Source organism: Aulostomus chinensis, chromosome 17, assembly GCF_037954235.1.
Source record: "Aulostomus chinensis isolate RoL2024-O1b breed Wild chromosome 17, RoL_Achi_v1.0, whole genome shotgun sequence".
NCBI classification, from domain to species: domain Eukaryota; kingdom Metazoa; phylum Chordata; class Actinopteri; order Syngnathiformes; family Aulostomidae; genus Aulostomus; species Aulostomus chinensis.
Window position 1 is genome coordinate 21,512,504 of NC_141336.1, and position 27,966 is coordinate 21,540,469.

The following is a 27,966-nucleotide window of genomic DNA, read 5'->3' on the forward strand; positions in this document are numbered from 1 at the left end:
TATAATTATAAAGTGGTTCGCACGTGCTGATAATAACACGAAGGGGACAAAAGAACAAAAAAAAAAAATAAACCAAAAAAAAAAAAAACAACAGAGGGAAAAAAAAACATCTCTACAACCAACACACAAACTTTACAAAAGATTTTTTCACAAGAAGAGCATTGACAATCTCAATAAAATCTATAGGGGAGGTCTGGACCCAGTTCTCATAACGAAAACATGTAAACACGGTGCACACATGAGCCCCGAATAAAAATGGTAGTATGTATATGAGTCAAGCTGCAAAAATGAAGTCTTTTTTTGTTGTGTGTGTGTGTGTGTGTGTGTGTGTTTCTTTCTTTTCTCTTGCTTTGTGGTGATGCTCCCTACCGTGCCTCCACGACAAGTCTCTAGAATTGCTTCTCACCAAGTCCACTGTTGCGTTTGCACCAAGTGATGTGCTGTGGGGAACTGCGGCGTGGCCGCGGCGCTGTACTGCGCGTTATACTGCATGTGTTGGAGTGACTGGGCGCTATACGCCGAGAAGGGGATCCCGGCCTGAAAAGTGGCCGCCAAGTCCTGAGCTTTAAGAGTGTGACACGGCTTTCCATCCCTGACTAAGACGGGCACGGCCACCCGCCTGGGAGAAGGGAGATGGGTCACTTCCATACCTTTCTCGGCCCGGGCTCGCTTCATCTTATACCGGTGGTTCTGGAACCAGATCTTCACTTGGGTCGGAGTGAGGCGGATCAGGCTGGCCAGGTGCTCCCTCTCCGGGGCGGACAGGTACCTCTGCTGCCTGAAGCGGCGCTCCAGCTCGTAGGTTTGAGCCTTGGAAAACAACACCCTCCGTTTCCGCTTCTTGCCGGAGTCGCTGCCGCCGCTGCTGGAAGTTTCCTTGTCGTTGTCCGGCGACTCGTCGTCCGCAGAAGGCTCCGGGGACTTGGCGGAGTCCTGAGAGCTGGCGGAGAGACCGTGCACTGCAGCGAGGAACGGGAGAAACACTGTCAAAATGTTATGTAAAGTTTTAAAAAAAGGGCACGTAATCACAGTCACAATCACAAGATACGTGAAAACTTTTTTAATTTTTTTCACGCGTTTGGTAAACGCACGGCGCTCGTGCGTAAACAAACAAACAAATAAACAACCTGCCAATCACCTCAGGCGTTCGGAAACGGAGAGCATCGGGAGGTGTCGGTGCGGGACGGAGGCTGCAGCACGCAACTCACCGGCCTGTTGGCTATTTTCAACTCTGGCGGCGGCGGCGGTGGTGGTGGTGGGTGCGGGGGCGGTGGGGTGGAGGTGGAGGTGGAGGTGGGGGGGGGGAAATCTAGTCATTTTTTCTCCTCCGGGCTAAACCTCCTCACCCGGTGAAGCATTAAAACGAGCTTTGTTTGCCTGTAAATCCCCACAGATGCCGCCTCGCGTTCAGCACGCGTTGTTTCGACTCTAATAAACTTACAGCTTCTTGTTTTATCACCCAAATTCTGCACAAAGCGCAAATAAAACACAAATCAAGACGGACGCTGCGTGCATCTCTTTTTCCAGCTGCAGCGCCTCAAGACGAGCGCAGCGGTGCATGGACACGAATGCTGCATGCCACCCAAGGGCATCGTCGGGCTGGGATAGGGAGGCTGCACGCCGTCCATTTAGGGCTTAACGTAACCGCATAGCTTGGAAATAAAATAGCACACAAGTCAACACGAACAAGGCACAAGGAACAAGGCAGTGAAGGATTCTTGGACTCTACTTACATGAATATTGAATAGTGTCCGTGGTAGCGAGCCATCGCGTGTAAGGATTGTCACTACTGTCATAAAAAGGGTTCTTTAAAGGCAGATTTTGAACGTTTTCTAAGGGACTTTTCACCAAAACTCCAGCGTTTTTCGTCGTGGACGTGGTCTCCGATCCCTCCGTGTCTTCCTCCGCTCCGGTGATAGACCCTTCTTCGTCATTTGTGTCAGGAAGGTCCAAAATGTCCTTTACAGAGAAGCCCGTCTTTGTGTTGGTCAACGACATATTCTGGTGGGGTGGGAGGGGGGTTGATATGCAGGGAAAAGTTGCAGCACCAGCACCAGCACCAGCACCAGCTTTTCGGACAATCCGCTGTTTTTTTTTTGTTTTTTTTTTAAAACAAAAAAAGAAGAGGAAGAAGAGAGAGAGAGAGAAAAAAAAGCAGAAGCGATGTTTCAGGGGGGTGAAGAAGAAAAAAATAGGACGAGTAAGTGAGGCTCAGTGCAGGCAGCCACCGGGGATAACCATCGCCTGAGCAAGTAGCTGAGGAGTCAGTCTCTGGTAAGTCCAGGAAGGATGCCAAAGCGGCTCAAGTGCTATATGTGGCTCATGGATACTGCGCTACTGCTGGGTGCTAGAGGGAAATAAGCCATTACCTTGTACCGATCGGTCCATATAAGGTTGGTCTCAACACATGAACCTGCAGTGAAAAAGCATTAAAAAAAAAAACAAAAAAAAAACGCGAAAGGTTGGCCACGTGTGGGCGGGTCTTAGGAGTCAAGTGGATGAAGACAGTGTTTGCAGATGTGAAATTGTGGGTTTTGGGGAGATCCGAGCCTCTACCATTGGTGCTTCAGAGCATGATGAGTGGTATAACGTGTCAATTAATTACAAAGACGGGGAGGGCCTTTTTTACACCCTATTTACATACAAAGAACCTCCAAGTAGCTTTATACTCACAATACTTTAAAAGCCCGTTTTAACAAATTGCTCACACGGAAGCTTTCTGCCTTTCCTCGCGTATCCTAATTAACACCAACAAAATAAATAAAAATTGAATTGTACAGCCTTTGGTGCGTGGAGTTTTTTCTTCCTTCCTTCCGTCCTTCCTTTCTTCTCTTCCTTCCCCTCCATCTCTGTCTGTCTGTCGACGGTAACCGCGAGAAGGAGCGGCTATTGTACAAATATTCCGGGATAATTTATGTAAACCTTTTGTGTCAATATTTTTGCCAAAGCTTAAGCACAAGAGGGCTGAGCAGAAACCGAAGCGGGACTTTGTTTGTTTGAAAAACGCTGAGCAAGTGCTTAAAACAGTTGGCCTGCACGAACGAGCTGCTGCTGCTGCTGAGGCTAAGAAAATCACAGCACCAATCATAATCATGAGAATAATAATTAGAATAACACCAACTGAATATTAAAGTCACTATCCGGATAAAGAAATATTACATAAATATATATATATGTGTGTGTGTGTCTGTTTTTGTGTGTGTGTGTGTATATATACATGTATATATATATATAAATATATATAGGTCCAGTCGGTTTTATTGTTATCCTTCCGCATAATTGAGCATGCATTTACAGGCCAGCATATGAACATTTATTTTATTATTTCTAAATACATCTCTTCAGCTCGGAGCCACTTTCATCATCACATCCTAATATTTGTTTTCTGCTTGTGTGGAGCCTCCTTTAAAGTGCTCCATCTCTCCTTTTCTTCCCCCCCCCCCCTCTCCTCCTCCTCCTCCTCCTCCTTGGTGAAACCCGAGTATCATTGTTGCTTACTTTTATTTTTCTCCCCTTCCAAGACTTTCCCTTTCGTTCTCCTCCCTCGGCCTCCCTATCCAGTATGTGATGTGGGTGACAATGTTGCACGTTTTTGGGTTTTTTTTTTTTTTTTTTTTTTTTTTGAGCGAGTCCTCTGCGCATCCTGGGTGGTCGGACCCGGGCAAACACAAATACAAACCGATTGCTAAGCTGCAGACAATGAGGGAAATGTAGACAAATGTCCGGCTCCTGTTGGAAGCTTTTGTCCGGCCGCAGTTTTTGCATTTATTTCAGGCACGAAATAATAGATGATTGACGCCCCGCGCACAATGCTTTCTAACTGTTTGGAATAAATCTGAGGTTGTTCCTAGTTGTCATGGTATTCAACTGCTTTCAATGGACTATCTCTTCATTCAATTCCTGGACCCCTCCACAATATTAAGGAAAGTCCTTCATGTGTCTCTCTCTCTCAAACACACACACACACACACACACACACACACACACTTTCCTTTTTTTCCTCCAATGAAAAGTCAACATCGTGCCTGTATTTTAGAGTAAATTACTTAAAAAAATATAAACGTAGTCAAATGGATTTTCCCAGCCTGTGTGAATTAAATTATTACTATTATTTTATTGTCATTATTATTGTTAATTCTAAAAAGCATTAAAGATGAAACGCAGGTCTCGACAGAGGTGAAGAAGTTGCGGATGACCCGAGGTTGCTGCTCTACATACAAGGACACCTGACATGCAGGCCTGATATCTCACCAGACTCAACTGGCAGAATTAATCACTCAGCGTCCCACAAAGGCTCCATTCAGCTGAACGGACTATATGGACAAACTGGAGCCGCGCCTGAGCCTCTATACGAGAGAGGGAGAGAGAGAGGGGGAGAGAGAGAGCGAGAGAGAGCGAGAGAGAGAGAGGTGACTGACCTGATCCACCAAGTAATGCTGCACATCTAAATCCGACATGTGAGGGGACATCCAGCCCGCAGCAGACACCCAGAGAGCTTTACGCACCGCCGCGGAGGAACGGCCCTTTACGCGCAGCTCCTCCCTTGGCCCGTGCGGGACGCTCGTACTTATTTAGTGCCTTAAAAGTATGTGGAGCCAAAGTAGGGTTTGTTAGAGGTTCACCACCCGTGTCGCTTTGCTTTGGCTGGCTATGGCACAGTGACAAGGGGGGAGTCACAGTGGGTTTGGCGACGGTGCAGGGGAGCATCACCGGGGTGCAGACTGTGGCCAGATTTTTTTTTTTTGGGGGGGGGGGGGGGGGTTGAGTCAACTATTTGATCACTTGAGCCTCGTGGGGTGTCGGCAGAACGAGGTGAACGTGTCCAGGCTGAGTGGACTTACTCCACCTGGAGAGCCCATTGGTGTGTGTTTACCTGTTTACTCTCACAGGTAGTTCAAACAGGCTGCGCGCCCTTTTCACTCTCACGCACACACACATACACAGAAACTCTCTCTCTCTCTCTCTCACACACACACACACACACACACAGCACAAGGCGACTTCACTCTGGGACACAGCGCGTTTGATCGGAACCTTCTCAGGCTGCATTTAAGGGCACTTGTGCAAAATTCGATTATTAGGATAAATAAGAAGGATTCTGTGAATTTATTTGGGATATTTTATATTTTGTTAAATCATTTTAATTTTCAAAATTGAATTAAAAACGCACCTCCTCACATGAAAGTTGAGACCCTGTCGCAAACATGTTTTTGGATCAACTCTCCTATCATCTTCCATTTCCGTTGACAGATCCTCCTCAGTCTTGACTTAAGACTGCGAATCGCTGTGAAATGTGTGTGTGTGTGTGTGTGTGTGTGTGTGTGTGTGTGTGTGTGTGTGGCGGGGTGTGTTAAACCGCTGAGCAGATGTGATAAAGACGGGCCTCCGCGCTGCAGATGCATCAGGATTTAAAGGACAAAAAAAAAAGAACAAGAAAAAGGCAGAGCCGCTGTTTTGCGTCATTATTCGAGTCCAGTTGACTCTAAACCTCCAGCTCTGACATTCGATTTCTTGTTGGACTTTTCATTGGGCTCTTTCACCTCCTGTGCGTAAAAAAAAACAAAACAAAACGCAAGCTTGTTTCATATATGATCATCGCAATAATTACGCCACCAATTGTATTATTATAAGCAACGGAGCTGACTGGCTCATTATTAAAACTCGTTACATTTTTTTCCCTTCCTGCTTCCAGCTTTGCAATCAAACGTACAGCAGAGTGGACTCATCCAAAAACAATTAATTTTTCGGATGAATCCCAACCACCACCACCACCAACATCACCACCCCCCCTTCCAAAAGAAGAAAAAAAAAACAGGCCCTGTTTGATTAATTATAATTCCCTCCTAAAAATTCATGCCCACGATTGTTCCCAAATAAGTGAAGAAAGAGCTTTATATTCTTGATTAAATAAACCTTTCGATTGAATGCACAAATAAGAGAGCCGCGGGAGAAGCGTGATCATGTTGATCATTCCCTCCTCTTAATCGCTGAATTTCAGCGCCTTGGGCTGCCTGAGGCGGGGAGTTGGGCTTTGATAAAGGTAACCCGCCCGCCCCGGGGCGCCGGGGAGAAACCGACTGGGTGACAACAGCGATTTCCTCCCTCCCTGATTAAAAGACTACATATAATATGCAGGTAAAGCCGGGTCCGGTTTATTTATGTGGGCTAAGCCGCGGCCCGAGGACTCTTGGCTGGAGGGGAGAAATCATTTTAGCCCCCCCCCCACCCTAAAAAAAAAAAAAAATCATCCACGTTTCCCTTCCGGGCAAAAAAGTCTTTATTCGTCTCTTTTGCTCTAATAATTAAACATGTCACGGGGAGATTATAGCAGTGCGCCCAGGCCCCCGGGGGGGTTGCCTTCATTTGTTAAACCACCAGTTTATTTGTAACGGTGAATTTCATGCCACGCTGTGCCATTCGCCTTGATCGTGTGTGTGTTTATTTCTTTCTGTGTGTGTGTGTGAGTGTGTGAGTGTGTAAGAGGAACTGTTAAAAAGGGGTTTATTATTTTTTAATCACTTCCCATTTTACTATTGCGTTGACACTAACTGGGGGGGGGGGCTGGGTGGAGATGGCGGTGTAGGTGGGGGCTTGGATCTCGTCTTCAGATACATTATTTGATACAGAAAACTGTTAGCGAAGCGTTGACGAATAAATAAATAAATAAATAAATAAATAAACTTCCACGCGATCCGGCCCGCTCTGGATGGCACAAGTACAGACACCACACTTGTCCTCCCTGTCAGGCAGCCTGTGTGTGAGTGCGGTAATAACAGGACCAGCTGTTGACATCTGTAGAGCTCTAGCGGTCTCTACCGGCACAGTTCAGAAACAACAGGGGGTGATGACGGTGGCGAACCAATTAGACATCTTAAAAACCGCCGGTAATCTCTGTTGTTGTTGTCGTTGTTGAAATGGAAACACAGATGAACTCTCAGGATACTTTCACTGCAGACAAACACCCATCTTCATCCTCTGACTTTTACATATTAAGAGATATTAATACTCCTAAGACACACCTGATGTGTTGTACATTTTTCCCCCCAGTAATTGAAGTTAATGGATCCCAAAAAAATTGCCACAGCGCTGGAGCCTCTGGAAATGATTGATTATCTATCAGATGTTTTTGTCGTTGTCGTCAATGAGGTGCAGAGTTGTGAAAATATTTGTCCACAAATGATTGCAAAAATCCTAGTTATTTCTAAGGCCATGTTAATGGCTAAGCGTGTGTGTGTGTGTGTGTGTGTGTGTGTGTGTGTGTGTGTGTGTGTGTGTGTGTGTGTGTGTGTGTGAGCTGTGTGCAATGATCACTGCGGGCCCCGACAGTCTGAACACCCGTCCTGTTTAAGTTTAAAGCACGAGGATCAGGGTCAGCTCACCCTGAAGGACCGAGACGCGCTCTGGCGCTCGCTGAACAGCAGCAAACCAAGATATCACCGCGTCTATAAAGCAATTAAAACAAAAACAAAACAAAACAAAAAACAAATACAGTCTTCAAACTGTGTGGAGCATGCAGAGCGCTTACCTAGACCAGAGGGGGGTGGGTGGGGGCTGAATGTGTTGCCAGCGTCAAGACGGCGCGCGGAGTTAATGAAATATCTCCAAATGGGAGTCAGGAGTGCGTGCAAAGATAAGCCTGATGTGGTTTATATACCCAGAAAGCAAGTGCCTCTTCTCATATTGTCCAAGAGCGTTTGCATAGCTGCCCAAGTGGCTCTGCTCTTGCTGACTCGCTAACATCGCATGGTGTTTGTTTTGCCTTCGCTATGACGTGAGACAAAATATTGGCCATATGTTCATCGGCAATAAATCGGTCCCGAGCGCAAACAGAGCTCCCTGAGCTCGGCGTGTTCACCAACCATGTTGGTTTTCTCTGCGTGGGGTGTTTTTTGGCACAAGAAACTACCTGGTGTGTGTGTGTGTGTTTGTGTGTGTGTGTGTGTGTGTGTGTGTGTGTGTGTGTGTGTGAGGTGTCGCCGGGTGATAATGTTGGAAAAACCAGCTGAAGAGATAATTGTGGCGGTGTGGAGGAGCCGCCGGTTGATCTTTACACCGCCGCCTATTATTCCTCACACAGCTCGCTAATAAATCGCTTGGTAACCAAGAAGCGACGCTGACCAAAGAGCAGATGTGGCATGTTATCCGCGCCGCAGTTGCGTTTACATTAGATACCCTGATACAATGATTGATAAACCAAGGTCACGCGGATTCACGGAGACGCGGGACCGCCAGGGGCCAACGCTGGTGGCACGAGCTTGAGCCGGCCAGGCCACAAATGGCGTCAATCACGCACAAACCGCACATTCAAGTTAATGTCACTTAGCTAAAAACTACTAAATGTGTAATCTTCCAAAACAATATTTCAAATACTACTGCCACTGCTACTTCCAAAAATACCCGATCCGCCTGCCACAAATGAATTCAAACACATACACCTGTTTGATATATTTTACAAATCCTGGCGTTAATTACTCTCATCTAAAAGCTTCGTTTAAACATTCTCGAGTTATTGAGCTTCAGCACATCTCAGTTTTCACGAGGGCAATAAACACTCGCATTACACACGTCAGGAGGAAACGTCAGAACTTCAGCTGACGAGTCGTGACGTGGAAATATTTGTTTTGTTTTGCCACTGTACAAGACCTGATTCATAATTAAAAAGCGCATGTAAATTACATAATGAATATCTACGTGCTTCTTTTTTTAATATCAGCATCAAACCAGTAAAAGAGGAGCGACCGGTTCTCCTGAAAGTGTCCGGAATCTCCTCGGCACATCTCGTTCCACCTGTTGCGCGTATTCTGACGCCACGCTTCCGTGCGGGAAGACGTGCTTTCCTGCATCAAAAGGTGGAATGAGTTATGCGTCTGGTTGTGAAGATGATGACAGGGGATGCCAGTAATTGTTGAGGAAGAAAGCAATATGAGGCAAACACCAGTTGTGCTATTATGACACCTTGGGGGTGTATAACTTAAATCAAGACAATGATTTTATTGTGGGCAGCCTGGAATCTATGCATGATAATAATGGTGTTGCCTGGTTGTGCAGGAGCGACCATCAATCAATAGCGAATACATTACTGATGGGGTTTTGTGCAGAGCCACTTTGCTGATGAAAGACAGAGATTATTCTCTCTGCCATCAGTGTGTTCAAGGGTATCACTAAGGCGCTGAGAATACAAATAAATAAATTGGCCTCACACCTCGTTTGAAATTCCACATTAAGGCAAAGTAGTTAGTTAGGGTTGGAATGTATTCATGGGGGTTCACAGCTCTCCACTCAGCCGCTCTGTGAATACTCTTGTGCTGTTTGAGATTTGCCACAAGTGCTCTGGGTGCTAAATACAAGACCTCCTGAAAAAGGATGGGTAAGATAGGCCCTGCCGGTCAAGCTATTATCAATCCCTGGCCTAAAGCTTGATGACTAAGATACTTCAAATATAGTTAATGGCCGCATGAGGACACTGATGGCATGGCATTCTGAAATCAATCAGTTCAAGTTTTAATGTATCGACCACTCGAGGGGAACGGGAAAGAGAGAGAGAGAGAGCTTCTCGACACACAAATGCCAAGAGACTGGCTTGATTTTCATGGAAGATACACTTTCAAAAAAAAAAAAAAAAAAAAGTTTAATTAAACCTGAGGGCTCACTTGTGCGGTCGAGACTCATACATGATGATAGCCGCTCCTATCAATTTGAAAGGCTTAGCAATTTTTCTTCACAAATACATGCACTTAGAGAGGTTTAGCATCAGATCAGCAAGCCCTCGGTGTTAAGGCGTGTGAATGGGTGTTTTTAGCCCTTCAAGAGATGTGAAGCAAAGTAGAGGAGATGAGCTATTTTACCAACCAACCCCCCCCCCGCCCCCCCCAAAAAAAGAGAAGTAAAAGAAAAGTGTCCACTGCTCCAGAGCTGTGAATATTCTTATATGACAACAGGACATTGTGAATTTGAGGAGCTGTGGAGTGCAGGGTGATCGGGTCTTAACATTTTTGCCCTGCGGCTGAGGAGAAGAGGGTTGTGTGTGTGTGTGTGTGTGTGTGTGTGTGTGTGTGTGGGGGGGGGGGGTGTGAAAGTGGTGAGCTGGGTCAGTAGCTAAAGGAAAAAAAAGAAGAAGAAGTTCCTTGTGACATGTTTGGTATTTCTATTAACGTATCTGACTTACAGTGTTGGCAGCACACATAAATAACTTCAGCTGGAATACCTGTGTTTCCAGTAAACATCTGCTGTGAGGCGAGGGTTCGACCTCAGCTGGAGAGCCATATGGCCGTTTGCAAACCTCGCGGTTAGAGAGCTAAAACTACAGTACTTAGCTGACACTTTCTATAAGCATGTTAGTCTCCTCTGGCATGTGAACACACATCAAATGTTCCTGTCAAGAGGCTTTGGAAGCCATACGAGCATGAAATAATAATGGAAAATTGATCAGATCGCAAATGTCTTTCACGTTTTTTTTTTTTTTGAGTCTCCCACCATTAGAAAGGCATCTACCCTGATATTCCAGTCGCTTACGTGAAGGCAGAGATAAATAAACCGGACATATTCTTCACACATGAAAGCTGCATCGCTGCAAACAAGTTGGTTGTATAGCAGGGACCAGATATGTGGCTGCCAGGCACCTTTCTTGTTCAATAGCCAAATACTGTATGTGCAGGGAGCACTGTATAGTTCTCTGTGAAAATCAAGAAGGTCACCTGGCAGGGTCAGCTCCAACATGTGGACAATAGCCATCTTCCAAGGTGAAAGCGGTAAGAGCTGTATCAAATCATAGTTATGACCACCTGAACAATCTCCATTGGAGAGGTCTTTGAAACGGCTGGAGAACCAAATCAAGTGGTAAATAAAACCTAGAAGTGAAGAGTGGCAAAGCTAAAATGGAAGGGCTGTGACAGTCTCTCAAGGTAGCCCAGCAATGTCAGCGCGCAGAAGTGAATTGATTACATGGTGAAATTCTGAAAAGAGAACTTAAGAAATGTAGAGAGTAATAGTTGGGTTGCTTTAGTCTCCCAAGACATCCTACATTTCTAAAACAATGACTGAGTCAAGGATGGGTCACTGCAAGATGGGTGAGCTCGTCCTTGCCTTCAGCTTTGGAAATCAAAAGCATTGCGAGGATATCGACTGTAACCTTCAACAGTAGGTCCACAGTAAAGTACAGAAGGAAGAATATAACTCTCGTATTTGAATAGTACTGCATGGACAAAACGTGTTGAATTAGAATAGGGGTGTCTCAAGGCCACTTCTTCACAAATGTATGTTTCTGAAAAAAACTACAGGCTGTACATAATAGCTCTCTGGTAGTCTCTATTCAAGAACACTTACACCTTTACTGAGAGGACCAAACAATGGACAAATTAATGTCAAAGTGCATTAGACCTTTTTTTATACCCTCCACAGATGGATATCTCCACACTCCTCAAAGAGATGCAGTGAGTGACGTCAGAACCAAAGCACTCCACAGAAGGAGTCATGTTTCGTGAGGTTTCCCTGTCAGCCTCCTCAAGACAACCGATCTGCTCCCAGTACAAATATACACTTCACCGCTGCAGTTCATTTCACCGCAACACTGAGGATGCAACCGAGAGCTTCAGGATAGGCTTTTGTGGAACAACTTTCTGCTGAGAGGATATTCCACCTGATTTCTTGAGAGAAAACTGAACGCATCAATTTGTTTAAGACGATGAGTCGCACGCGTCGACTCTAGGCTACGACGGTAAATGTCAAGAGTTCTGTTCTTTCGGGTCGATTCATGACAGCTTAGCATTCTCAAAGTTCAGAGCGTATTTGTCAGAGCAGCTTAGCTCCAGCACAACTTCGGGGCCGGCACGCAAAACGTCGTAACTCCTCTAAAACTTTGAATAGGTCTCTTGATCTCTTTGTTTTTACACTCCAGACTGCGGGAAGAACCGGCCACGTATATTAGCTTGAAATTAAGGATGACCCAAAAGCAACAGTCAAATTCAGCAAAAGGTGTGTTTACAGACTCTCAACGGTATCATCGGGTAATATCAACGTTGTCTTTCTTCAAACTTATCGTCAGTGATCCACATACACTTTGATTTGAGGGAGGAACTAATAAACTGTAAACCCCTCGGTTCTCTGCTGTTGCAGAGAGCGTGAGCGGCTGGAGCCTTCAGCTGAACCTACTCGCTCATGCTCACTCGTGACTGTGCCCAAACACAAGGGATGTAGTTTTTGTTTTTAGCTCCAAGTGTCTGTGAATAGACAGTTTGTCCGTTCGAAACTTGACAAAAAGGAGTTAGACAAACTTAGTCAGTCCAAACTCAGTTGGAACTAAAAAAAAAAAAACGCCACATCGTTGTCGGACGTTTCCAAAAAGGCAAGTGAGCACATCACAGCATAGATCGAATTCTTTTCTCCCAAGATGATTATAATATCACAAACGGACCCTGTCCCAACTTCTATCTTTCTTTTTCCCCCACAATACATTTAGAATATTGTAAGAAAGACATGCGCCTTCCAGTTCTTTCATCTGATTCTTCCATACAAGTATTTCCATGCCCCTGGGCTGCGACTGACATGTTAAGCTTTCAGTCAGAAGCCAGACTCAACCCAAATTCAGACCCTCCCTGTGGTATAACAGAATAATCTGAACACACTGAATTAACTGGTTTGAAAGAATGGAACGCGCGTTTGGTGAGTCAGGACGTTTAGCAGGTGAACTCTGATGTCGTGCTGTCAAATGCACCTGAGGCTTTCAGGCTCTTCAAACTATTTCAAGAAACGAGATGGACAAATGAGACAAAAACGCATTCGATTTCATAAAAAAACTCCTACCGATGCTACTTTTGGAATATATTTTACAGTGGGACGGAATGCGATGGCTTCCACAACGACAGAATACCTACATGTCTTGAGGACTGCAAACATTAATTTGGGAAGCAATGTACACATTTGAAAATGATGCCCAAGCACTCGGCTTTCACATGAGCTAAAATTTTCAAAAAGAACGGAAAATTCAAATCCATTTTGAATAAGTGATCACCGCTGTGGAGGTTTTCATGTTTTGTAATTTCGTTTTATTTGAAGAATGAGGCCAAAGCACCTGAGAAAAACTGCGTAACCAGAATTAGGTTTTGTGCACCACTTTAAAGATTTGCAGACTTGAAAAACGGAATTAATTTGGCATTCTCCAAACTGTTTATTTAATTACTTCGCAAACTTCTTCTCTTACTTGAGCCAAAAGGTGTATTTCGCCTTTCGAGTACTCACAAATATCTATCTTGGTCTAACAAAGATGTGTTTTTTTCCTTCTGCATCACTTCTTTGACAATCTACAATGCAGAAAGAGCCACCCACGCATATTTAGCTTGAAGCTAATGGTGACGGATGGCAAAGGACAGCAAATTTGTCCAACAGTCAGTTTACAAACTCTCAAGCTCATCATCCAGTATAATCTGTCTTCTTTATCCAGCTGTATGCTCAGTAATCCACAAAAACTTTGATTGGAGGCACACACCGTACCACTTCTGCTTCTGCTCTACAAGGGCTGAGCGTTCATGAGTTGGTCCAAGTAAATGTGCCACCCGGCTTTGCACGGTGCTGCGGTGAATGATGCAGGTGAGAGTTGGTGAGCAGACACGTTTGGACACCATTAGCATCAAGCTTAGCACGCAGGTGGCTGACTCTCTGCATTCTGGAGTCACAAAGAAGAAACGCAGGAGAGAAATTGCATCTTCCTGAAATACGGACACCTATTTGTGAGTACCTGAAAGGCAGAATACACCTCTTGGGTAAGATGTTACTTTAATATTTATTGGCATTGATGGCAGCGCTCGTGTGGTGAGATCTGAAGAATTACAAAAGGGTTAAATAACTGACACCAATGGGTCTCACGTGGCCCCACTGCTGCCTGATGCTATTCTTGGTTGATGTTTGAGTGCATACAAAGACTTTAATTATGAAAGTGGGTGTACTGCAATAAAAGTAGAACAATGATTGATGCAGGAAAAGAAATATGAATGACTTTATGGTGGAAAACAAGCTCCTTTTTCACAGAATTTCTGAAAATAAAACTGAACGGCATCTTCAAACGCTACAGTAGGTGGTACGCCTCGACCTTAACAGTGTTGGGTACGAACTATTTTACTGGATTCAGATGCCTATTGAAATAATCACGACACATTGAAGGCTAAGCTTTACTATGAGCGTGTGCATGCACATTCATGGCTCTGTGTGTGTGTGTGTGTGTGTGTGTGTGTGTGTGTGTGTGTTTGGAAGGAAAGTCTCTATTTGGATTTGGTGAACACCCCATTAGGATATGTAACTTAAACAACACAATAGAGCGAAACAGAAGGGCTTAGGGGCATGAAACATTCACCTTGAACCAGGCTGCTCCTTGCAGACACAAGGATTACCCATCTGCACATTTCTTAAGCCTTTTGACTAACAATGTGTCCAAAATGAAAGGAGAAAACACAATCTAGTAATTTCAATAGGTTTCTGCAGATGGGTTGCCAACATATTTAGATAATCAACGTGCAGATATGTTCTTTATACTGGGCCCATGATGGCAATTAACATGTTTTGTGAAGAGGTGAAAACTTTTTTCCAGGCGGTGAGGATGGATGGAAATGCATTAGAGGAGGTCACGAAAATTGGCTTCTATTCTTTGTGCTAAAAGGATGCTTTTATAAGGTGATTGCAATTGAGGAATAAAACCCCAAGGGCAAATACATAATAAAGAACTCATCTTTAATTGGCAATCTTTTCGGTTCTTGTAAATACCACTCCATATTTTCTACCCACATTTCCATTGACTGCATGGCAAGTCTCTCTTGAACTAGAATTGTGAAAGGCAAAAGGAGCGACAATGCAGACAAAAAAGGACAACTCCATCTCTCAGGAAGCCAAAGGTTTAGAAATTGCCCACTCCTTGTTCATCATGATACTATGCCAGCCGGTGAGGACAGTAACCGCCAGAAAACAGCTCGGATGTTGTTTTAGAGAAACCTTCATTGTTGAAAATTAATGACTTTTCCTGTCACCTACTTGAATACATTTGAACTGAACCATGAATAAGTGCATCCCTGCTAAAAAGGGACAAGATGTGATGGTGTCTGTTTACTAAAAGTTGCACAATGCATGTTCTCAGAGCCTCAGAAAATAAACCAGAATGTTAGAGCTTCACATGAATTATAAAAGGCGTCTCTATCGACTTTAGCAGTCAATCTGGCAGCAGAGTAAAAGTTTATTTATACAGCACCTGAGTTGAGGTTTGTGTGTCACCCAGGGCCTGAGCTCTTTCCCTCTCTCTGTCGCCATCTACTGGTAAAAGTATGTGCTAATTCTGAGCTGTGGAGCCCAGCTGAGGAAAAGTGTGCACCAACACATCCTCCCTCTCTCAGGTAATTATGTCTTTTATCTAGGAGACACATACAGCTACTTTAACATTGGATATCCAGCCGTCCTAATGGGCCATTATTCAAATAAATGGGGGAAACACTGTGGGGTTTGTGACCTCCTCCGTGCGACAGGGCCCTCCATCCAGGCACACCTGCTGAGACAAGGTAACGTTTATCACTGACACCTTCACAGGACAGAAACAAAATGGCAGGCGGGGTCAGCAGTAAGGAGCACACCGGGCCTGTCATATTGCAAACATGTCCATTTGGTACTGCTCTACTCTTGTGGTTGCCAGGCTACTGCCTAATATACGGTGACTGAGTGTGCGTCAGGAAAACAGAAGTAAGATGTTGACTTTGAGATAAGTACCTCTTCAAATTAAACAGCACCATCACATTGCATTCAAAATAACATTTCCAAAGGTCAACTTTAAACGGTCCCCATTTGGCAAAAAAAAAAAAAAAAAAAAAATGCCTGTGTTCTTCAACTCACTAAATCATCACATTTGCATACCAGTTACGTTAGTTAGTGGCATTTAATTATTTATGTTTTAATTACGCTGAATGAAGGGGATAATATCACTGTATGGTAGTTTTGTAGTCTGTGCGCCCCTGTCGTCTGAACACTCGGATGTCTCCTTATTAAAGTACACAAAAAGATAATTATGTCCTGCTCTGTCTAAACATTGCCATGGTGCAGCACTAGAGAATCATCGCTGAATTGGACACAGGAGAGGGACCTCTTATAATTAATGTGCTTGGTCACACACACTCGGGAGTGGTAAAGGCATGTCAACTCCCTCTTTCTCCTGCTCTCCGCGAGAGTCAGGGGTCAGCAAAACTGTTTTGATGTCCCTGATTGTCATATTAAACAGATTTATCAAGCTGGAGCTCGAATTAGGAGGACGGCCAGCTGACATGCAGCCCAGGAGGACACACCCTAAAATATAGATAGATAGATAGGTAGATGGATAGATAGATAGATGGATAGATGGATAGATGTGGTTCTAGAGTGACCATCATCTCCCTCTGCACCATCCATCACCTGAGCTTGGCTGAATGGAGATGATGATGTCATTGGAGAGATGGTATTGATTGACCAAGGGGCACCAAAGGTCAATGCAATTAAGAGACAGAAAACATACAGCGTTTAACAGTGTGTTAATAAAGGGACACTGCAGCAGAGCCAGACAAAAGCCTGTCCAGGGCCCATTCAGGAGCCCCTTGTTCACCGATGGCCTGGTGTCTTCTCCAAGGACTGAGGGTCAGGGTGGGAGGTCTGAGGTACGGAGGATTCAACATGTCTAAATAACAGCTAATCAGTCTTGTGTAAGCATATTAGAGATGCAACAACTGAACGAGCGACTTTCAACATGTTTTCTATATTTGTAATGTTTCAAATTCCTGTTTCAATTGCCAGCCCACCCATGATGAAGCCGCTCTGCACTGGCTCTACCGGTGTGGAGTAGCTTTCCCCAGGGGGGAGCAGGGACCCAAGCTACAATTTAGCCGGAACTGCCATGAGCACACGGAGATAGAAATATTATCACATACAAGCAAGGAAGGTAGCTTTGCAGATCCCCTCTGCACAACCCCAACATTTAACTCCACATGAGGCTCCAGGACACATCTGTATGGACTCTGGCTGTACCCCCCCCCCCCCCCCCCCCCAACCAAACTTTCAGGCGAGAGGCGGGGTTCACCCTGGACGGGTCGCCAGTCCATGACAGGGCCAACACATATAGACAGACAACCATTGGCTCTCACAGCCACACCTACAGTCAATCTAGAGTCTAATTTCACAAACAGAAATTTGACCCAATTTGGTGCAATAACATTTGAAATGTCTGCAAGAGCCAACCGATTAAATTATTTATCCACATCCAAGTCAGCAGAGGGCTGCTAAGCCATGTGCTTGTTCTACAGAGCAGGAATGTTGCTGCAGACACAAACTCAGTATACTGAGAGATTAATCGGGATGCAGTGAGCTTACTGAGCATTGAGGAAGCTTATTTGGAGAGGGCTCGGAACTTAAGGAACATTTATTTATATGAAAACCATGATGCACCGCAGCTTTATCACACATTCACAAGTAGTGTGCGATGGGAATTGGGAAGATTTTGATAGCAATGCCTTTACTGACTGTGCTGCCCGCTCCGATTCCTGCGGGGAAAATGCAAACATATGCAGATTTTCGGTGTCCGTGCAGTCGTGTTATTACCTCTGAGTCCGAACACTTTGAAACTGGGCAGCAAACAAGACCATCAAGTGTGCCAAAGCTTTACTGTTTGCAGACTGGAGCAAGTGATTCTTCTCAGGGGACAGTACTGAAACGTGTAAAAATAGCCAGTCGTGTTAGCGGTAGCCTCGGAGCTAACTGTGGCAGCAGTTTGTCTATCATCATCATTTGAAGTGGATAAAATGGGTGATAAATCTATTTTCTGTTGAACCTTCCAGCATGGCATTACAGGGCCTATAATAGTTTACCCTCAGTAACGAACCACGACGTTTGGTTGAGAGGCAGCAGCACTCATGGATAGAATGGAGAACACATCGCATTTTGTAGAAGAGCCTGTGCTTATTATGTTTTTGAAGTGATGATTTTACATACATAACAAATCTAGCACGCTCTGGAGTGCTTCTTCTCTCCACCGTGACTACTTTTTATTAACCACAGTGCAGATGCAGCGGCATTTGACGTCATTCTCAAGCCCAACCATCAGAAAAACACACTGGCATTGATAAGAGGAATTGATTAGCCCAGGGGAGCATGATTCCGATGGATCGGGCATCTTGGACGCCGTTCTCAGCTGGAACCAATTCCCATCTCTAGTCATGGTTTGTAATTTCTTACTTTTTATTTTCCAACTGAGGACACTTCCAGCCAGAAAGAAGAAGCTCCTTGTGAAACCTAATCACAGGGCCTTGTATTCACTAGCAGGTCTGTTGCAATGCAACTGTTTTCTGTGAGTAACATCAATGTCTCATGGAACGTTTATGTCACCAAGAATTCCCATAAACTACGTCACATTCAATTCATATATAAGACGGAAATACGTATATCATAATACGCCTACCGTTTATTGAACTTAACTTTTTGCTTTGAGTTTGTTCTTATTTTGACATTTTGGATCCTCCGTAGTGGGGGGAGCTGACAGAGAGCAGAGCGCGAGTGTGTGTGGGTGTTCAGAGGGATAAAGACGGCGGGTGTTGCTAGGCGGCCTCTGAGAGCCGGAGGAGAGCTCAGCCCTCCCTGTGTCCGGAACTATCAGGTGATCACGGATGATCTGCATCTCAAGGAGCTGTTGAGAGGAAGAAGCTGTATTTTTTTTATAGGCCTCCGCCTGGTTTGTTTTGCCAACATTATTACACACCCCTCCCTTTCGTTTTCAGCGGCGTGAGCGCGATAACAAAACTTTAATTTTGGAACAAAGCACTGTCTAGATTCACCATTACTGTTAGGCTGGACAACATTTCACCACCATTTTAAATACAACTTGAAAGAAGATTAAGATGAATAAACATTTTGGCAAAACTCAGTAGTTACATAAACCCATGTCCATAGTAATGTTTTATGCCTGTAGTAAGTATTAACTAATGTGATTGAGACCCTTATTAGCTGTTTATTAAGCATTATTAAGATTATAAAAGTCTGTTTTTTATTCTGGATTTTTAATAATGTGTCATTGTTTAACATTTACTGAGCACTTTAGTTGCTTTAGTTAAATGAACACATATATTATTATGCATTAATTAACAGTTTACTATACTCACAAACAAAGCTTTCAAAGGTCTGTTAAACTTGATAAATAATTCTTGTTTAATTCTTGACAGTTAATGAATGCCTTAATACACATTAATGCTCATTATAAGCAGCTTAATATGAAGACTCAATCATGCTAAGAAGTCCGACAACAACAACAAAATTAAAACTTTCTCTTTGTTGCACTTTAAATAACCTGTTTTAAAACAATTCAGCAGGCTGCAATAAAACATGTTCTTCAAAAACCACCAAGACAAAGAGTCTGCAGCCATGCTGGTGCCTCAGCAGGACTATATTTAGTGGTCATACCCTCTGGGGATAATTGAATTCTGTACACAATTTCACAGCAATCTATCCAATAGTTGTCTATTTCATTCTGCATCAAAGTAGACTAACTGACCATCAATGCCATCCATTGAGACGCGGCGCTAGCATGGCTAAAAATACCCTCATTGTACTCTTTCCTGGGCTTCATCAAACATACCAGGCATGGAGATGCAAGGGACCTTTTCTTTTCAACAGGTTCCCATCCCACAGCATCAAATACAGACACGCCCACAGGAACCTGGGTAATAAACTGGTAATTTGGTCAAATACGTAACCTTCTGCCTCCTCCCTGTACAGGAGTGAACCTTATATGAATGGTAAAACCATCAGTATTGTCCTAAATGATAATTTAATTGATATTAATTTGTGAGGTCCGTGTCAACGTGTGTCAAAAGAAGACTGATGAACCTTTGGGATCCGCCTCTTTGATCCAGCTCTTCTTCTCCCCACAAACACAGATGGAGTCACCAATTCTGCCAGGCTTCCTCTCACCATCCCCTGGCCTCTCTTTATCTACGTTGAGGAAAAACAATGGTGTCCGCCTCATCCGTCTCCCAGGTGTCAGTATGAACATGATCCTGGGATAATTTACCTCGCCTCCTCATTTCTTCTTCATCACATGAAGGCCAGTGTGTCTATCCTTACTCTCATTTACATTTTCTCATTAGTGCCGCACTTTTATTATTCAAATTTGTATGTTGTGGAGAAAAGCAGATGGACGGATGGATGGCTGTTGTCACCCTTGCGCTCCACGTGCATCACCCCGAGCAACAAAGAGGAGACGGGTAGTGTTCAAGTGGTCTGTACATGTGTCATAAGCCACCTGAGGATGGAGGCAGCCATTGTTACCCCAGGTTAAAATAACAACAACAACAACAATAATCTCAGATTAGGTAAATGCAACCTCTCAGTGAAAAGAGATCCTATAGATATTCTCTTCTCAGGCACGAGAGCACGAGTGTGGTTTTAAAAGGTTCGCAATTCCTCTTTCTTTGTGTGTTTTTACGGCTCAAGGATGTCGCAACACTGCAGAATGTGTGCATGACCGTATTAATTTGTATTTACTCCATTGTACAATCAGCTTGATACATAACCGCACTGCTCGGCTAATTCATCTGTGGCATAGCTTTCAAATTCAGCCCAACATCAACATGAATGATGCTGCAAGTCCTTTCACAGACTGCTAATATATATTCAGTGGGAGAGAAGGGGAAGAAGAAAAAAAAAAAACAAACCACGCCATCATATATGTGTATTAAATCAAGCAACTTACAGACAGTGAATGCACCGAGAGCCGGCAGCCGTGGCAAATGAGGCGAAGGGCTTGGAGGGTTCAATCTCAGCAAGCGGTTAGATTGTGTGAGGATGGGCCTGTGGAGACACGGGGGCAATATTCCCAGATGTCTTTCTACAATAAATATATTTTTAATTTGTGCTCTTTTATTAACCAGCAAAATCACTTCAAAATGAATAGCACATTATTAAGTCTTCTAGTGGCTCTTACTGTTCTTTATCATGAGTTTGTATCACTGTGCAATTCATCTCCAGCCATTCTTCACACTAAATATGTTTTATATGAGCCTTCATTTATCATGGCCTGTCAGCTCTTAACTGTATCATTATTCAGTCTAGAGTTATAAATTGGAATCATTAAACGGTTTTTCATATAATCTGATGCAATAACTGCTCCCCCTTTATTGGCCCGTGAAAAGAAAATAGTAAATACAATTGTCTGTCAAGATCTTTAGAGATAGCCATGTCTCTCTGGCTGGAATGAAATTAGGCCAGCCGTGGAGACAGGATCAATGTCAGCAGATTTGTTCGACTTTCATCGTGGAGGGGACGGGGCTGAGCGGATGAAGGATGAAGAGAAAAGGAAGCCGACGCTGCTGAACCCGATGAGGAATGTGGGCCTCGCTGTCAATATTTTTTTTTCATAAAGTGTCACATCAATCAAGGGGTGTCTTTTCAACTTCTTGGTGCGGTTGTGCACAAACTGAAGATATGACTCCCCCCCCCCCCCCCCCCCGAACTCAGCAATGACAATGACACCGTTTCACTGAATTATCACGTCTAACCGGAGGAGGACCTTCGCAGCAGGAACCGTCTCTGTCGCAACTACACATAAGAATCAAGACAGCCGCAATGTTGCGGAATCTAAAAGCCTAGAGTATTTATTTGCATTATCAATGCATTATTAGTCAATTAAATTTAATATAGTTCCAAATCAACACAAAGGTTACCTCATGGCGCATTCTTAACTGAGCCGCTCTATAACCGTAAATGTTTAAGGACTGTCTGTTAACAGGGTTAGGGGTAGGCTGGGCAATAATATCAGCAATAATAATAGAGATACCCGAACAATAATACGAACTGTTTTAATGTATCCAAGCAAAAATAGTGATTAAATATTCATATTGCTAGTCATCATTATTAATACTGTCTTAGTATTCCAAAGAAAACAATTATTTAGACACACACACACACACACACACACACACACACAGGTAAAGTATATTAAACACATTCTGGATGATAGAAGGTGTCACCTGGCAAAGTTATCAATATCAAGAGGCAATTAAAATAGAAAATCAGGTGTTTGATATTTGGAGTTTTTCCTCCTATGAACAGGTGATGATGATGATGATGGATGATAAACCTCTAAGAATCATGGGTAAAGACTGCCACCCTCTGGTAACCTCACACACTGAGCAGCCTTCCCTGTAAAAGTTCCTGTGTTGGGTTTGTCAGAACATTTAAAACCCCGTTTGACCAAATTATCCAAACCCACCTTGGATTGGGAAGGTTCTTTTCATTTCCCCCGTGAAAAACAATTTGAAAAAAAGGAAATGAGACAACAAGGAACCAATATGAAACTCTCTTTCGTTGCAGTTACATGTTTATTTCTGTGAGCCTATGCTGCCATCTAGTGGGCAACAGATTAAATGTGTAGTTTGACTGTCCCTTTGCACTGAATTTTTAAAAGTCCAAGCCCACATGAGAGGTTTTTTTTTTTTGGTCCCAGTTCATCGCTTGAAATCACATTTTACGAATCAAAAGTTCAGGAAAATGTCACCATCACTTCTCAAAAATATTTTCTGTTTCCTGATGCTGATTTTTTTTCCCCTCTCAGAGATTCACACATAGCTTTAAAATCTGGTTGAATTAAAATGCTTCATGTCATTTTCTTCCTCCCCCCCGATGATTTCATCCCTGACAGGTCCGGGTCAGAGTGTTCGAGAGAGTCTAACAAGGTGACTGGCTTTTCCAGGTGAACAGTCAAGTGAGCAATGTCCAAGTTAGTCCTGATGGTGGCGTGTTTGCACCAGGTAGGGCAAGACGCTCAGGAATGTACGCCACGGTTGAACAACAAGGCTGAAATCAACTTCAGAGTTTAATTTTGTTTTCCATTTTATCGCTGAGATACATTCGAAAATTCCCATTGTGATTGGAGCAGAAATATTTTAATCATCGAAGTACAAAAGTCATGATGATTCAGTGTTCGAAGTCATTCAAGCCCAAGTTTGTCCAAAAAAATTCCACTGTTTGCAAAACGTCCTGAACTCCAGGTCTGGAATATTTATTTACAACTACTGGCCCATATTTCCACCTGCATGTTGAAGGTGTTTATATGTAAACTCCCAAGAATAAGACACAGTTCACTCCGAGGTCTCGGTTCCGTCAGCCTGGCGACAGAGCGCACTCGTGCTCTCGCTAATGCTGCACCATCTGTGTGTGTGTGTGTGTGTGTGTGTGCGCGCGTGTGTGTGTGAAGGGAAAAAGAAGAAGAGGCTCAAAGTCCTTCTAAAGCATATTCACACACGTGCTCTTCATAGTTTTGATCCAAGGTGGCTAAAAAACAACAACAACCCTCCTCTCGACCTATCAATCATGTAAATCTATTACTGTAAAGTTTCTACTTCATTACAGAAACCACAAACCTAGAGTATCACATCCAAACTTGGTCCTCTCACGTTACTGCAAAATTGTGTTTTCTGTAAACTCGACAAATCACTGAGAGACTTTAAACATGAAGTGTGATTGGTCCGATGTGTCAAAGCTTGTAGTTCATGTTTAAAATGAAAAAAAAACAACAACAAAAAACCCGAGTTAAAATAAGTTCACAAAGTGATCTGAGAGAACATACACAAATATGTGGAGTGACACCAGCAAACCTGAAAGGTCTACAAGGAGCTGAACAAATATACCGGTTTGGTTTTGTCTTGTTTAAATGATGGAGACCTGATAGCCGACCGCAATGAGTTCAAATCAGTCATTTCAATTCGAAATATGAGGTCATTTTTCTTTAAAACCCATTCATCATCATCATCATTATTATCATCATCATCCCCCAGAAACAAAACTTCAGGAAGTGAAAATATTTGTCGTGTGTATTTCCTGGATTTTTTTTTTTTTTTTTTTTATTTCCCACAAGAGGTCCACATCATATTTCCTGAGAAATTCAGCCGAATGATTGTTTCCGACCAGTTGTGTTTTCTGGCGCGGTGCTCCACCCAGTTTCGTGAAAACAATGAGTATTGTGCCGTTACAGACTGATTACAGACAAACTAACTTACAGACAGCAACGGAAACACAACCTCCTTCGTGTAGGTAACTAACCCTCGGCTCCTTGGCATGACTAACAAACTACGTTTTTCCCAATCACCCATGTCCTCTGCCTTGTTAGACAGGCTGATTCTGCACGCTTGTCATCACTTCGCACCATCTTGTCGATGCTATCACTATGTCAGCAATCTGCCTGAGAACTTGATATGACCCAGAGTGCTACGCAGCAAAGAAAGAAGTGGCGGGTTGTGCGTGTGTGCCAAAATGCAGTGTTAATTCCTGCGTTCAAATCCCTCTTGAGTTTCTCTGTTAAATATTAAGGTGACTAAATGTACAATGAAATTGATAAAAGTATTTTGGACAAAAAAAATCAAATCCACTTAATTTGCAAAGGGGGAATTTTTTATCGTCTATCTTCATGGTGTGTGTGTGTGTGTGTGTGTGTGTGTGTGTGGGTGTGTGTGTGTGTGTAGAAAACTATTAAAAGGAGCCCATCAAACCTGTCCTCCAGGACTTGCTTGCACTTGTCTTGGCTCAAGGAAGAAGAAGAGAAAGAGGCCAGAGAACAGCTTGGAGTGAATTATTTAAAAACAAGGAGACAGTGACAAATCCATTTTTAGCTCTAACTCAAACATTTTAGCTCCAGAATGCTAATATCGTCTCGCTTGGTCGAGTCAAGCGGCCTCTGAAAGGCGAGTATCACTTTCAGACGGTTTGCTTTTTTGTTGACAGGTCGCGGCACTGCTGAAGAAACACAACTGACACCAGTATCCCCAGTGTCAACACACAATACAGTAAAGTGGTACAGGGTTGGGGGTTGAGCTGAAGTTCTGGGGGGGGGGGGGGGGGGGGGGGGATCAGATGGTACTCTTTGAGTAGAACTCATATTTCCAGCCATGAGTCAATACCTTAGCTCCTCCCTGTACTTCAGATTAAAATCAACAAGAGTACTGCTTCCTGGGTCATGGACGGTAGCAACACTGGCTCCTGTCAACATGCTTGAGAAAAGTTTGCCAATAACAATAAAGCAGGTCGGCCGAAGGCGCAACTGTTCAGACTGAGTGTGGGGAATCTGCTGACATTCAAGCCTTTGCATTGATAACATGCATGCGTAACGTATGTTGTACATATCACCTAGAAGTGCTGATACTGTACATACAACACACTGTCTGTGTATTTCTACAAGTCCAATACGCAGACATATTTTGTACATGCTGCCTTTGACATACATCATGTCACTACTACAAGTTTTTATAGATAGATACGACAGACAGTATTTGCTCAACTGTTTCTGTTGCATGTATGTGTAATTTATATACTGCAACTATATACAGCCACCATAATGTGATCAACTACAGTGAGTGTGTGTATATATAGCTGATGGTTCAGTGAGATACATCATATATTTTGCATGTACATATGGTTTATATAATATACACGTAAATTAACGTATTTAAAAAGTGACGTATTATACATTTAGAAACAAATATTTGTACTGCTTTGTATGAATGTCAGTATTTCAAATTGTTGCATTTTCAAAGACAATGTTAGAAATGGTTTAAATACATAAGTACATGGAGGTTTTTGCTATATGTGGACCTGACCTTATTAATTATTCCATGAATCCAGCTGTGGTAGACTTCTGTGCTTGCTGGAGCAAATTCTGGCTGTTCAGGAGATACGATACGACACTGACGGCCAATCAAATTAAAAACCTACGGATTAAAACGACTAACTACTGACTCAGCGTTTCAACATGGCTGGGATCATCTGAGACACTGTGAGCGCTAAACTCGGCTAACGTACAAAACATAGCTCGTTTTTTTTATTGCAGAAATATTACTTATTATAACTTAATAACGTAAATATGAGAACTCGCAAGCAGCACCTGCCCTGTAGTTTATATTAGCTCCCTCCTTCAGTGGCACGCAGAAGCGTCTGAGCGTGCTGGTCTTAATAGTCCGTGGCAAACGTACTACTGGCACCAGACAATAGAGACAAAGCAAGTGCAGAAGTACAGTACATTTTACAGACTAACATCTGCAGTAGAGGGCAGGGAAGGCAAACGCTTCGGGGTGATGGACCATCACATAGTTGACTTAGAAGTTTGTTGACAATAAGAACAGCTCTGCCAGCCTCGTCAGAAGATTAAGCCAAGCTTGCTTTTCCTGTTTTCTGGAGGTTGAACACTTCCTCGAAGAGTCTCAAGTCATCTCGTAAGATTTTTCTCCTAAAAAATACGTGTGATGGTTAGCGTAATATAGCACTGGAAATGACTGGGAAAAAAACAATTCTTCCTATTTCTGTTTTTGAAAGCCGACCGGGGAGTTAGTATCACAGTAGGTTCCCTCCGCCGCCACGAACATAAGAGTGTGATCAATAATTATCATCAAGTACACATTCACACGAGGTGCTGTCACAAATGAACACCGCCTCCATACAAGTGTCAATGAAATCATCAGAGATGAAACGCTAAAGTCACATCACATTTAATGACCTCAACAGCCTGCCGATGCGTTTAGCCATTTGCTACCGATGGTCTTTTTAAAGACATTTAGAAGCTTTGATATTCAAAAATGTGGCATTTACTGACCAGTAGAAAACATTAAGTTATCTCGAGGTTCTGTTAACCACGGACTTTACTGTACTTCAGACATTTAAGCCACAACCCACTGACTTACTGACAAAGGAATCAGAGGTTCAACAATCTTTTACTGGTTAAAGAGCTCATTCCAGCCCCACTCCTACTGAGAAAAACACAGAAATGCCAAGTTCTTGAGCGCTTGGTCACCAGCTTTGGGTAGTAACTGAAGGAATGTGCTTGTGGACACACGTTAAGTCGGGTAAGGCGGCCGTGCTGAGCTGCTGCAGTGTCTCAGTACTGCTGAGGGAAGAGTTCTGCAGAGAGATCTAGTTAAGTCGCGCTGCTCCAGGTTCTATAGGTGTGGGTCTCTTCCAGCTGCAGCTGTCGTTATGTGAAGTGCTCCGGGGAGAAATAATAGAGGCATTTCTCATTTTCACCAGTGACTCACTATCACTTCTTGAGGAACAACGTGGTTTTAGATGGACCGATGCTTGAATTCAGGCACTTGTAATGTTCCCTTTAGGGAAGAGAAGTCAGGAATCTGGCAAGCTAAAGTAAAAATGAATCAATTGGGGGAGACGGAATATATCCATAAGTTATTCAATAATTATAGTTTCAATGACAAAGAAGTGGAATTCCCACGTTTTCAGTCAATAACTGGCCTCATCCACCTAAGTCCTGGGGAACTCCTTGCCTTGGTTTGAGTGAAGGAGCTCTCAGGCAGAATCCCTGCTCGCTGCCAAGGAAAGACTCAGCCCTCTGATCCTGGGAAGTGTGCCACACTCTTTCTATTTGATGTTGTAATTGTTTCTCTGTCTTGGACAGGAGGTCCATCTGAGACATGGGTTTCTGTAGGGGAAAACACTCGAGTGCAGAGTTCCATCTCTGTAAATGTTTTGGAGATGTGGCAGCAGGTTGTGGTCTGCAGCATATGGGCTCACTTTAAAACCTCCACAAAAGATTCTCCTTTGAGATAATTGTACCATGAATTAGAGGCTTTGATTTATCAACACACTTGTTGACAACAAGTTTCCACCCCTTCAGACTTTCCACAGGAATATCGGCCGTGATAAGCTTTTAACGTAACATGGAGCAGCATAAAATGACACTTCATTCATCATCTGGGGAAAATCGTCTTGGTGTAATGAGTTAATGAAAAGAAAGTCTTAGAGCAGCGGTGGCAGAATAATTTCCGTAAGTTGCGAAATTCACTCGTGGCTCGGAACGCCGTCCTATTAAACCGGATGTTGGAAAACTCCTCGACCTTTTATAACACAGCAACCCTCCAACACTGAGCACTTCTGGGTTTTTATTTTACACTTTTATAAGACGGTCCAGCACAGAATGTAATCACACGCTGG

At 43.5% G+C, this 27,966-nt stretch overlaps 1 protein-coding gene across 2 annotated transcripts in view; it reads right to left on the reverse strand.

The window, feature by feature from the left end:
* Positions 1 to 312: 312 nt before the first annotated feature.
* Positions 313 to 27,966, reverse strand: part of nkx2.2a (NK2 homeobox 2a) — a 69,193-nt gene continuing 41,539 nt past the window's right edge. For both annotated transcript variants that reach the window (XM_086182391.1, XM_086182392.1), the window contains 2 exons: positions 1,734 to 2,085; positions 313 to 959 (listed from right to left, as the gene is read on the reverse strand). In XM_086182391.1, coding sequence (XP_086038517.1) covers positions 403 to 959; positions 1,734 to 1,998 — 822 coding nt within the window. In that variant the 5' untranslated portion in view covers positions 1,999 to 2,085 and the 3' untranslated portion in view covers positions 313 to 402. The remainder of the gene's footprint in view (positions 960 to 1,733; positions 2,086 to 27,966) is intronic.